Source organism: Amphiprion ocellaris, chromosome 20, assembly GCF_022539595.1.
Source record: "Amphiprion ocellaris isolate individual 3 ecotype Okinawa chromosome 20, ASM2253959v1, whole genome shotgun sequence".
NCBI classification, from domain to species: domain Eukaryota; kingdom Metazoa; phylum Chordata; class Actinopteri; family Pomacentridae; genus Amphiprion; species Amphiprion ocellaris.
Window position 1 is genome coordinate 10374220 of NC_072785.1, and position 13143 is coordinate 10387362.

General features: G+C 41.2%; 1 protein-coding gene across 1 annotated transcript; it reads right to left on the reverse strand.

The window, feature by feature from the left end:
- Positions 1-1997: 1997 nt before the first annotated feature.
- On the reverse strand, positions 1998-12435 carry lbh (LBH regulator of WNT signaling pathway). Its single transcript, XM_023277392.3, has 3 exons — positions 12218-12435; positions 7311-7413; positions 1998-3993 (listed from the first exon to the last, which is right to left on the reverse strand). The coding sequence occupies exons 1-3, from the start codon at positions 12244-12246 to the stop codon at positions 3766-3768; spliced, it is 360 nt and encodes a 119-aa protein (XP_023133160.1). The 5' UTR covers positions 12247-12435; the 3' UTR covers positions 1998-3765.
- Between the last annotated feature and the right edge of the window lie 708 nt (positions 12436-13143).

Sequence of the window (13143 nt, forward strand, 5' to 3'; positions counted from 1 at the left end):
CACAATCTTATTTTAAATTAAGATGAAAAAGCAGTTTAATACAATACTGGGAAATATTTTTAGCTTAGGGTTATTGGTCATTTCCTTGTGTCTGTATGGTAAACATGAAGTTGGTGTTTTTTGTACAGATAACAGGAACAAAAATAATGTGTTGGTGAGCTTCAGAGATGCTGATTGGTGAGTTTAGGTAAAGTCTCTGTGTGTATAGTTTGATTAGATTAGATTTTCAGTGGCTTGACAACATAAGCAAACAACCAAACAGCTGTCTTTCAGATTCAAATGATGTAAAATCCTGCTCTTTTCTAACTTTTTCCCACACGAACAATTTGTGTTTCTATGGGACCTGATTATTTATGGTAAAAAGATTGTTGAGAAACTAGCCCTTGAGCACCTTTAATTTGAAATGTTACAGCTAAAAATTCCTGCAGTTAAACTTTGACCTTTTGAGGAGCTGGTAGATAGTACCGTGAATGCAGTCAAGAGAAAAAAAAATCTTACATAATAAAAAAAACAAAAATTCCAAGCCTTATTAATATTTCTTTCACTTCCCAATCTCAGTTTTGTTTTTGCAGTCATGTCTGAAGAAGCAAAAGGAACTCTGTTCACAGGATTGCATTACGTAAACTGCAAAGGTTCTTTACAGGGCTAATCAGCTGAGAAGTGGCTGAAGGAAAGCAGCTAAAGATAAGAGCACCTTAAAATGTCAAAATGCTACGGAAAGATGCTGCAAGGCCCCCTTTCATATCTCCTTTAGCCTCAGAGACAGAAGATCTTCTTTATTAAACTGAACTATATAGCTTTCCCCAGCAATATTTGAAATACGACGTAAAGTTCAGAGGTCTCTGGCTGACGTCACACGGCTGTGTAGCTGGATGCAAGTTCACTCAGCCTCCCTAAGGACTGTCCTTTTCTAACGTCTTGTGATTTCTTCTTTCCATGATCTCATGACTTTTTCCACTGAGATCAAGGAGCAGTCATTAAGAAAGGACATTCGTTTTGTAGTCTGCTCACAACGAGACACCGGCTGCCTGGGCCAGACGCACACTGTGCTGCCGACCACCATTATCTGCTGGGAGGGTATTAATAACTCTTTATGCTCCATTTTTTCCAGGAAGAAGGAAGCAGGACATAATGGAAGTTCATTGTTCCCCTTCCAGGAAGTGACTGTAAGGTCCTAAGAGTACCACCTTGGCAAATCTATCAGGCCCTTGGCCTCCAAAGGCCCTACTGCAGCAACTCTGATGCACTATTCCCAGTTCTCAGCAATCAAACTTGACCGAGCGGGTCACTAATATAGTAACATAGCAGCAAATCACCTGAGAAGTTTCCAATGATCAGAAAGCTTTCTGTTCATTCCCCGTAAATCCCCCAGTTCCCCATTAGAGCTTTTCCACTGAACCACATTTTATTGTATCATTGTGGAGTGTTTATGGGGAGAGCGTGAGGAGTTGCTTCCACAGGCTGTTACTCTGTTCAGTCCATCTGTAACTGTAAAAGCCTCTAAAGATTGGCAGGTCAAACCATTGTTCCCCATACTTGTACTTTTAACATTGTGTTTAAGAACTTAGAAATGAAAGCTATTCAGAGTTCAAGAATGAGACTTTGCAGCAACCAGGAGGTAGATTTGTGTGCAAATTGAAGACAGGAAGTAACATGTGGCCTGCTCTCGCGTCTATATATACATGGATGTATTCGATACACGCATCTGTTTTCGTAGAGAGAGAGAGAGAGAGAAATATGTGAAGGATGCCGAGCAGGAAATAATGCTGCTTTTCTGTAACCACTGCAGGTGAAGTACGTGGGGAAAAGGCAGTGAGAAGGGGGGATGGGTTAGCATAAAGGAAAATGAAAGTAAACACAGAAGTAAAGTCTCTTTGGAAACCATTTCAGTAGTGTTGGAGGATTACCCCTGTAAAACACCCATTTACTTCATCTTGTATCATAAAATGGAAATAGCCCTTTAAAGTTAATTATTCTTACAGCAGAGGCACACAGTGGGATAGCAAATTTAAATGTTTATTTACAGCTTTTGTAATTGTCACCGAAAAAAGGGATCCAAATACAAAAAAAAAAAAAAAAAAAGAGAGAAAGACGGCGGCTAATCTCCCTGAGCTTTACAAAAACAACGTGGGACCTGCAGGTGACAGACAGGAGAAAGAGAGAGATGTTCTGTACACAGCCCTAATGCCACTCAAATGAGAATTTACATTAAAAAAAAAAGACATCTCAGTCATGCTTCTATAACAGTAACATCAGACTGTACACAAAAAAAATGACATCTTTTCCACAGACTTGTTGCACAAACAGTAAGTTGAAGTGAGAGCCACTTTTGAAATTACATGAAAGGAAAATTTTAAAAAAAGATATTGCTACCAGAGAACAAATACAATTTCCCATTAACAGCTATGTTGGCAAACATCTGAAGTCATTTTAAATGTGAATGAAGAGTACTGGTTCAGGAATTTCCTGTATTCTCATCTGTGAAGTCTGTCCAAAGGCGTAAATTCTCAACAACCGGCACTTCAAAAGTATGGCCGTTTTCAAAAAGAACAGGAAGACTAGGAAACACGGGCAACTCTCAGTTCAGACATGTACAGCTCAGTGTTTCTAAAGAGTAAAACAAACCCAAAGAAACAAGATCAGCACACTACAAGGCCTCAGGGGTTGGCTCACTGGGAACAAGTATTTACACATCCTTCATTGGACCTGTACATTGCTTTATCAAGTGCTTTTTCAAAAGTTACATTTTTTTCATCCTCATTCAACTTTCTCTTTTAAACAATAACCTGTTTGCGTCACATTTTATCCTCAATCACTGCATTTTGCTTCGTCATCCGACTACTGTTCATCATAAGGCTTCAAGGAGGCCAACGTGATGGGAGGATCATAGCACAACACTGCCTTTGGTGCATAACAAGCCTGTAAATTAATTTATCACACCGGTACTTTGCACAGCATGCCATTTTTTTCACCCCTCTTGTTTTTTGCTCACTTCTGTAAAATAATCCAGGCTGCCTTTTTTTAATATTTTTTTTTTAAAACTGTGAATGCCTGACACAAGGTTACTAAAGAATCATTTAGACAAATCCTGTGAGGGGAAAAACAGACAAATAAAAAATAGCAACATTTTTGCACAAAAACACACATTTTTTCCAAAAAACAAAAATAACAAAAACCCCAGACAAGTCACAAAACATTCACTTCCCAGAAACGGACAAATCTACAGACAGCAGTGGCAATCACAATAATTAACAGAGCAATCCAGAAACTGAACACAAACATGGACAGTGCACTGTACAATAATTCCCACGGGTACCACAATAGTTCTGAATGCAACGTATTAAGTCTCTGGGGTCATGATGCCAGCCATTTTTGGAGTAAAGCACAGAGCAGCAGTAGCTCCCCTGCAGAGTAAGACCTGTCCATGGAGCTCTGCGCTGCCACCGTCCAACAGGACATCCGGTTCGGGCCGAGACACAAGCGGTGGTAAACAGGTGCAGGTTAGGTTCTGATCTTTTACATGGATTTGCAGTCCAGAGGGATAAATTATTGTGTGAGAAAGAGTGCATGTGTGTATTGCTTCTCTGGTGGGAGTAATTTTTTTCTTTTTTTTTTTGGTGTCATGGGGAACGAAACGGCATCCCAGGACGCTGAATGTGTCAGTATGCTGAAGTGCTGAGGTGAAGTTTAACCAGTGTGTGAAAAGGAGAAAAGTCAATCAGATAGAAACAAAAAATAAATTTGGAGGGGGATCCAACACAGCCTCTAGTGCTGAGAATTCTGTGTCGCCTGTCCATTTTGGATGCTGCCATTACTCTGTTCCTCTTCTTCGTCTTCCTCCTCTTCTTCCTCCTCTTCACTGACCAGGAACTCCTCTGGAGGCCAGCGGAGCTCCCCGCTCTCGACTTCCCCTTCTGTCGGCTCGACCACGATGGATGGTAGACGATCTTTGAGCTTACAGCAGCGGTCAAAGTCCGACGGGTCTGGGAATATCTAAAGGAGAAACACATGGGGAACATATTGTTATTAAGATTTAATCATTTATACAAAATTAGTCGTAAAAAAGCAGGATTGGCTCTTTCAAGATACTAGAGTCAGCTGTCCCACCTCTGAGGCAAAAAAATGTTTGTGAGCACATTTCTGATCAGTGCAAATGGCTGTTGGTTACCAGAACTTGGGTCTTGAATCTCGCAGAAGTGTTGCAGGCACCATTACAATACTAAACAACTATGAAGGAAGTGATGTGAAGACTAAACATCTGTGATGGGAAATGGTTGCCCAGCATCCCAGTGGGATACCTGCTCTTGCCCGTTCCGTCTTTCCGCATATTTAGGCACCGTAAAATTACTGCACAAGCAAGCGTTGCATTAATAGGTATGTGAGGCATCTCTAGTGAGGCATTGTGCCACACAGCTGCTTTTGAACTCATCCTCCACTCAGAAGATTATACTAAAGCATAATCATAGCATTTTGATTCAAAGCAAGAAAATACAAAAAGGTGAAAGATCAGCTTTGATGTGATTTAGACTATCAAGCCAGCCTTTCAATACTGTACATGATGCATTCAGGAAAAAAGGCTTAGGAAAGAACATGAAATCGGTCGAGTTACCTGCAAATCCAGCCCGATATGTCTGCTTATAAACGCAGCGTGCCATGCTCAAATGTTTGGATCTGAACTGAAGGGCATGAGAGACATTCTGACAACAGAGATTACATGCATTCCCTGTCCTGGCAAGACTGGACATCAGCCTCTGACTTTCTCTGTTCTCAGGAACAGGAGAAATGGCCCAGAGGGAAAAAAGCCTGCCACTCCTGGTCCAAGAACAGCATTCTTTTTTGCTGTTGTTTGGATAAAGTGGATGAATATTTTTAGACCTGCATATTTCACTCCAAGACATTGAGGGGTGGGGTGGTGGGGGCGATGTCGCTGTCTGGGCAAAGAGCCGAGTGGAAAGAAAGCATTAGATGAGGCAGGAGAGCGAGAGACAAGAAGAGATAGAGGGGATCCAGCTGTGTCCAAGTCTCCATGAATTCCATAGGAGACAGATGAGAAGGGAGGAAAAGGACAAAAAGCTATAAATATGCTTCGTGAATGTGAGACTTTCTTGTGTTATGAAGGCATGTATGTGTCTATTAGTGGCTTTTACATTCTTCTAAAGCCAGCTGCATACAGAACCATGCCAAGAGGTATAATTTTGTGTGTGAGCTGATCTGTGTTTATGCGTAATGCCTGAGTGTATCTGTATTTCTGGCCTGCATCACGAATCCTAACTGTGCGTCAGCACCAAGGGGAGTTGGGCTTTGGGTGACCTTGCCTTTGGACCCATAGCTAACACATGTAATAACTTGTTTCACTTCCAGTGACGGGAAGTGACGACACATCACCCAGGCATAGTGCTGGCTATTTTAGGTTCTTCTTGCATGTGTAGTCGGGTGGAAGGGCCTGAATCATGACACTGCCTTTTGATACGGTAATTTGGTAAGTCAACATCCATTCTCTCATTTTCTCTTCTAGCTCCATAGGTCACATTCATCTCAATACCTTTTTATTAGTGCATCTGGAACTTCATGGTCACATAATTTGAGTCATCAGAACTTGTAATGGAGGATGTGACTAGAGCAGCATCACTGCTTCATACAGTGATTCTCTAAGGAGAGTCAGGGACATTGGACAGATTGGGAATAGAGGGAAAAAAATAGTCGAATGCCTGCCCTCCTTTCATTTCTCTCATCCTCTCAGACAGACTAACAGCTGGGGTGTGAACTGAGGAGGGAGGAAGCCAGCCTTTCCTCTGGGTCAGTCTACATCCTCTCAGACTCGTTGTTTGCATACAACATACGCATTGTGTTGTGTAAAAGTTCTAAATGTATTGAATATGCATTTCTGTATGGATAATGAATTTATAATAACTCATCTTGGATGAGATGGCATGTTGTCTTTACACAAAGTGCCAAAATTAAACCATTTGTCAGTCAGAAACCGTAAAAACAAAGAATCCTAACATTCTCAGCTTTCTCAGGGATCTTGAACTACTCATTTGTGACTCAAGATTTGATGGGAAAATATCCTGAAATATCCTGATATTTCATCAAAATCACTTTATTATACCCGTTTAAATTTTTAAAAATTGCTAAAAATAAACATGTCGCAATAATAACATTCTGCAACTCTCAGGGGATTTTTGGTTGAACTGCAGGCTGTGCTTACAAAGAGCAGATAGGAAACAAATATGTAAACAAAAAGCTTTAGTATGTTGAGTCACCATTTTTTTCCCCACAGTTTTGGAAACATCTGTGGTAACTTGGAAAAATGTTTTACATGTTGATTCCATTGTTTTGTTTTTTCCGTTTTTGTAAAATAAATAATCAAAGAAATTAAACTGATGTTTCTTTGGATGTATGGCATTATAACTGACATACAGCATAGAAGACATTTTTGAGTTCTCTTTATTCTAGCTATGAGTAACAAGGATCAGAAAATGGCCAAGAACTGTTTTTTTAAAGGGTTAATAAATAATTTTAAAGGGTTAATAAATGTTTTTCAAACAGTTAGATGGTTTAAGTTTTAACAGAGAGTTCTTTAATTTTTTCCCCACTTTGGTACAACTGTGACACTAAAACAAGCACGCAGCTGTGAGTTTAGTTTCCAAGACGGAACCGTTGAGCTGACAGTAAAACAAAGCCCCTGGCAACAACTTGTCAAATCCACCTGATGGCTGCTTCTCTGTGAATCTGCAGGGTTTCATTTTGTGACAGTCCGCATTAAATGATAATTTTCACTGCATGCGTTTCCTCAGTATGTTTAAAGCTATCACAGCTATAATCTGCTTTTTTTCCAACATAGACAAACAAGGCATGTGGAATTTTGTTGTAATGTTTTCTTAGCATTTTAATTTCATTGTTTAATCATTAAAACTGCAAGTTGGCACTTAACTTAGATCTGTAAATCATTTTCATGCTCCTAGTGAAAAACAAGACCAGTGTTCAGAAATTATTGTCTTTTTATACCAAAATTTAGCTTGGGGCACAGGGGTTTTCTGCATTGAAAATACAATGATTATATTGACATTTTCCCCACTACATATAAACTAGACCAGTTGTTCAGAAATCTCAGCCTGCAGTGGCGTATTTCTAGGATGCTACGTCATCCAGTGTTTAGGATTCTTCGGCAAGGATCTAGTTTTTAGTTTGAAGAGCTTTCAAGGACTCTTGTATCCAAATGCGAGGAAGAAGTCTTGCCTAATCTCTGAAGCACTGAGGAAGCTTCTTTGACTATGAGGAACACCTACTGTCATGCATGCGTGTCTTACCTGGAAGGAGAGTCTGTCCTTGCTGGGGCTGAGCCTCATGTCCTCCATGGGGGTGCTGCTGATCATCACCTCAGTCATATCTCGGCTGGGCACAAACACTGGGCTGTAGGGTTGCAAGAGACAAAGAGGCAATGTGATCAGATGCAGTGATGCCCATAGCAGATTGAAGACAAGAAGCAAATACGTTTAGCAGCAAAAATTCCGCCTCACATCCCGAGAGAAAATGTACAAAACACTAAAAGGAGTTAATATAAATAGGATTCCAGTTTGTTTTGTACCAAATATACTAGGTGACAGGTTGTTTACAGCAAGGACAAACAGATAAAGGTCAGGATAAGTAAAAACTGTCTATAATGGCATGTAACAAAAGAAGGAAACCAAAAATGACCACAGCTAGCAATTCATTTGCAAGTTGCCGAAGTCTGAAAGCCGTGGTTGATTTATTTCCCTGCACATGACAGTTTTGTTTATACTACTCTTGGTTACAACGCAACTGCGTTAATGCACTGCAAAGCTGCACAGCTCATGATGTGGCTTGCATAAGGTGGCCGTTTCTAAATACAGGATGATGTGCTCTTGCACTAGCAACCAGAGAACAGTCATTGTGAGAGCGTGCTGGGGGCGTGTTGTGGTATTTGACTGAGGAGGAACTTGATGCACTCAGTTCCATCAAAGCTTGGCCAAACTTTCCATTTTAGATGAAAGTAACAAGAGGTTGTTTATCCGTCCTCAGTGCATTCACTATCCAGCATTGTTGTAGTAAAGCTTTAAAAAAATAAAAAAATGACTTGAAGCACGTCCCGGGACTGACATAGACGCTGTCTTGAGACAAGAAGCTGAGCGGCCTTCTCACGCTCTCTATTTAAAGCCCGGTGCCTAGTGGTCAGTGGCCACAGGCTTGTGGTTTGTGTGGTCACTGACTATATAGGACAAAGAAAACAGAACACGACAAGCTCACTCACATCCTCACATTATCTGATTCAATGGACTTGTTTTGTTTTTCGGGAAGAGATGTGTAGGCTTTGCTTGACCTACTTTGGATTTTAAATGTTTATTTTTAGATACAGTAGAATGTTAAAAAAAAGAGAAAAATTTTAAATTAAAATACAAATTATATCACAGTAGTGATAAAAAACATGGGTTTAAAATACAAGACTGTTATGTAAAGCATGCTTTCAATTCTATCATGTGCTACAGTTTTTTCTAACAAAACTCCATGTCTGTTGGATAACATTAAAAGATACTAAATCATTTTAATGTTTGATAAGTTACACAAACAGTAGTATCTTTCAAAATAAACTGCGGCAAAACTACATCACTCCCACTTCATCTGCAGTTACGACATGAAACATATTCTGTGGGATTTCTGAGCAAAGCACCTTGTATGAGTCATCCAAGAGAATAATCTTTGCAAAGCTCCAGCTCCAGGTTTAAATTGAAAAATGGCTTCACTGTTGACAAACGTTTTTTGTTGGGCATACTGTCAAAATGAAACAAGAGGATAAAAAAAACAATACTTTCATAAACTGGGGATTAATTCCTAAAGTGGACAATGATAAAGTTTTCAAAGAAGCAGCAGCACATACAGGATCACTCATTCCAGTGAATTCAATGATTCCTCCCCCAGGATTTCTGGCCTCCACATTGTGCACCAGCACTCTGAGTCGTGAAGTTTTGACTTGTATAGTTCTGGTTAGAGCAAACATGTCCATATATTGCAGCCTTCATGTAGTCTAAACTAAGAAGCAGAATTTACATAAAATCATCCTGAGAAGGACTGAATCATGTGACGTGAGTCACTCAATTCCAGGAGATCATTAGCCCCTGGAGCAATTTATCAGTTTTTCCGTCCCTAAATTTATACACACAAGCACACACACACACCTCTTGTTGCTTTCATAAGGCAACAGTGACCTCACAGCAGGGTGCACGGGGACTCTGAAAATGTTAAAATTCAAAAGCTTTTGACTGAATTACTGTGAGTAACCTTTCCTGCACTAGTCAGACAGCACGCCATACTTGGCCGAAACAATAGCCGGATATCCAGAAATAAAACACACACACAAAAAGGAGGCTTGAAGGATATGCAAGGTTTAACATGGAAAAATGTCAACCGGGGCTGTTCTAGAACTTCTATCATCCTTGAGTGGGGTGCAGAGGAGGGTGAGGCAGGCATGCAGAAAGCAGCAGAGGAGGAGACAGAGGGATGAACGGTGACAGTGAAGACCTGAGCAGAGGAGGAGAGAAGGGGAAGGGAGGGAGTGAGGGGAAAGAAAGATAAACACTCGGGCCTTGCCAGTCATATTTCTGTTCTTGGACCGTATAAACATCCTGCTCGGCTAAGAATAACAGAACATCGGCCTAATAAAACATAAAGGGGGCACAATGAGGAGGAAGTGGGGGTGCAGGAGTAAAAAGTCGACCTGGGAGGAAACAAACATGCAGCGACCACAGTCACGGCTATTAGCGTTTCAAGTGTCAGGGAGGGATGAACAACATGTCCCTCTCTGAGTGGAACACTAGAATACCTTGAGGACACGTTAATAGTCCCCTCATTAACCACTCTGTAAATCTGACAGAAGTTCAGCATGAACCACAGCTAGCCAAGTACAACTTATAGTGCAAAGAGAATCTGAATGTGACGATCCTGCAGCTGCATCATACTGGACCAAACACTGAAAATGACCAGAATGCCTGATTCTGTAGGCAAAACTCACATTTTAATACGAATGGGTGAGGGTGGTGAGGCAGATGGCAGTAAATCTCTTCACCCAGTAAATATAATTCATACCTGCTAGCTTCTTAATGCTACAGCCAGCTACAGCATGGATGGATAGGAGGTACCATCCAGAGTCCATATTTATCTGCTATGTGTCCAGAACTAAAGTTTAAATAAAATTATTGTTGTTGATTCATATAAATATCTGCTGTTTGGCAACACCATCTCAGACTATTAATTAGCATCTGCATTGATCTTTCCAGCTACGGTTGTGTAACCAAATGAATCAGTGACGCCTTTTTATTGTTGTTTTGCAATCATCCCAGCATCACCACAGAGCAACATGTGACACTTTCTGCTTCAGACATAAAAAGTAGACACATGCAGAAACACATGCAGTGGAGAAGCAGTCTCTTTTTTTTAAAAACACTGACTGCACCTGATCATACAACTCTGACCTCTCATATACAGCGGTCACATATTAACACAAGCTACTTGTTTGGGTCTCTATAGCCATTTGCACCACCAACCTTACTTAAGGCAGATAAAATCTTTCTTTTAAATATACCCAAAGGCTGATACTGTTTTCATACTCCTGTCTCAGGACTATAAAAACACCCTTCTAGCTCCTTTCTCATCTGTACTGTTCTTTGCTGACAGGAGCCTAAGTGTTCTCTGCAACAATCCCACTGCACAAGAGGGGAATTTGAATCTCACGTTATCAACATTGTTTCCTCTGTGCCACCCCCCTAAGTTCTTACTACTACCATCATAAATCTCAGCCTGTGCGGCGACAGGGTAAAGCTGCTGACGTTCCATGCCAGCGCTGCGCTTTCCACCAGCTCTGCAGGTATGTGGGTGGTGGGAGGACTGAGTAAGACCCCCAGGAGCGAGCAGGAATGAATGGGTTGTATCCAGATTCCTGTGGGTTGACTCTGCTACTGAAAACACATAATAGATCAGTTACCTCAGTAGTGTGTGGAAGTGAAACCTGTGCGTCTAGAAACTAAATTTTTCTACATATACTGTTGCATCCAGTAACTGTCATGAGAAAAATGTCTCCCTGTTCACATAGAGACAGAAAAAGCATGTAAATCCTAATTAGATCATGCTCAGAAACTTTCCAATCCTGCTACTAAACTGTTTATCTTTTAAATTCTGCTGAGTTTAGGACCTTTTTTGCTTATTTTGCTGCCTTGTGAAGCATTTTGTAACCATTTGAGAAGCTCTCTATAAATAAAGACTATTATAAAAGAGAAATGTTGCTCTCAGATTTCTCACATAGCCATCACTAGAGAAGACTGAAACAAAAGCCAACTGTAAGCAAGCACAGGCAAGAACGCAGTGTGGTTACAGTAAAGAGGTCGACTCTGAACTTCCTGGTAGAGACGCACCGACAGAAGCTTGCTGAGGTTTTAACAGAGCTCGCAAAACAACATTTCAAAGCAGCTCGCATATCCTCTCTACAGAAAGGAAGGCATTCGACAGATAAGAGAGCAGAAATGCTCAAACAAACAAAGATGCACTCCTGTATCAAAGACTGAATGAAGCAGTCAACTGTGAAAAAAACAACACGGATACCAGATATTAGTAGCAGATAATGTGCAAACATCCTTCTCTACTTGCGTTGCACCTGCAGCACTAAACACCAAAAGATAAAAGCAGTTTCTTTCCCGATTCAAACACAACAGAATGTTTTAAGAATCAAAGTATTTAAAAGGGGATTAGAGCTCATTTATCCTTGAATAGAATTGAACTGAATAGAAGGACACCGTGTGACCACCGTGACCTTTCCAAATTTGCACATGCAGCAGCTTTCTTGCCAAAAAGAATCTATAAGGATTTTATAAAAGGAGGGGTGAGACCTAGATCTTTCTTTTTTCCAATCTGCCTGCCTTGACATTTCCAAATTTCAGGGGCAACACCCCACAGAAAATCTCAAAGGAAACAAGAGTGGGTGTAGCAAACACAAAAAAGGTGGCAGATTCTGAGGGAAATCACCAAGCAAAATAAACCACAACGAGGCCTCGAGTCTGTCACTGTTCTTCTTTTGCCTGTCAAACCAACAAATAGAACGTTTGATATTTAATTTAGGTAGTTCTGTTCATCAATTCATAAAAACAGGAGCCAAACAAAGAGCTCACTCCTACTCACACATGTGAACAGGTGAAAAGACGCGAGTACTCACCAGTAGATGTGCGGGGAAAATACAGACATGAATTCACACCTGCTGTCAATTCTGCTGAGGGGTTTTGAGAGGGTCTGATCACTGCCACTGACTTCTCGCTACTTTTTCTGTCTTGTTTTCACCGGAGGAGGGACGGGAGAAAAAAAACCCGAAAGTGTCTTTTGCAAAGTAATCGGTGCGCACAGCTCAGCTCACCAAATTGGTGCGTCTGATCAGCACCACAGCTGCGTGGAGCATTTATGCAAGAGGCGTGTACTGCTGCAGCCAGGGACACACCTCCCCTCCACACGAGCCAAAAAATCCTCAATGGGAGCTCATTAACGGCTTCAGCCAATCAGAGCGCGCTTACCCAGCCCCGATGACGACAGCAGCCACCGAGTCTACTCATTGGGAAATGGACAAAATGACACTGCACGGTGCTATTGATTTGTAGTCTCCAAGGCAACAAAATGACAGTCCTACCTCCTCTTGAATGACAAAAACACACTGATTTGCCCGTAAGGTGAGCCGTGACATTTATCCAAATGAGGAGGAGACCAGAGATAGAGCTTCTCTGCTGCCTGGGCTCATTCATAAATATATTCCAAGGGCAAGTGAATGTCTGCATATTTCAGTCACAATGAAGGGCCATGCAGCAGCAGCAGCAGCAGAAACAACATCGGGGGTTTTTGCCTTTTTATTGTAATATCTCAAGCAATGCATGCACCAAAGATGCACACACTGTCCTTCCAAGCTGTTTGATCAATGTCAAAATTGTGTCCTGGAGCCCTAGTAAGCAGGATTTTCCAGGATCGTTTACGGTACGGTCAGGACCTCCAGCACATAGTTGACCTTCACACCTTATAAACTGCTCAGTTGCGTTTTTTCCCTGCACGCAGTGTACTGTACATTTGGCTCAAGGGAGGCAGGTGCACAGGACAATCTCC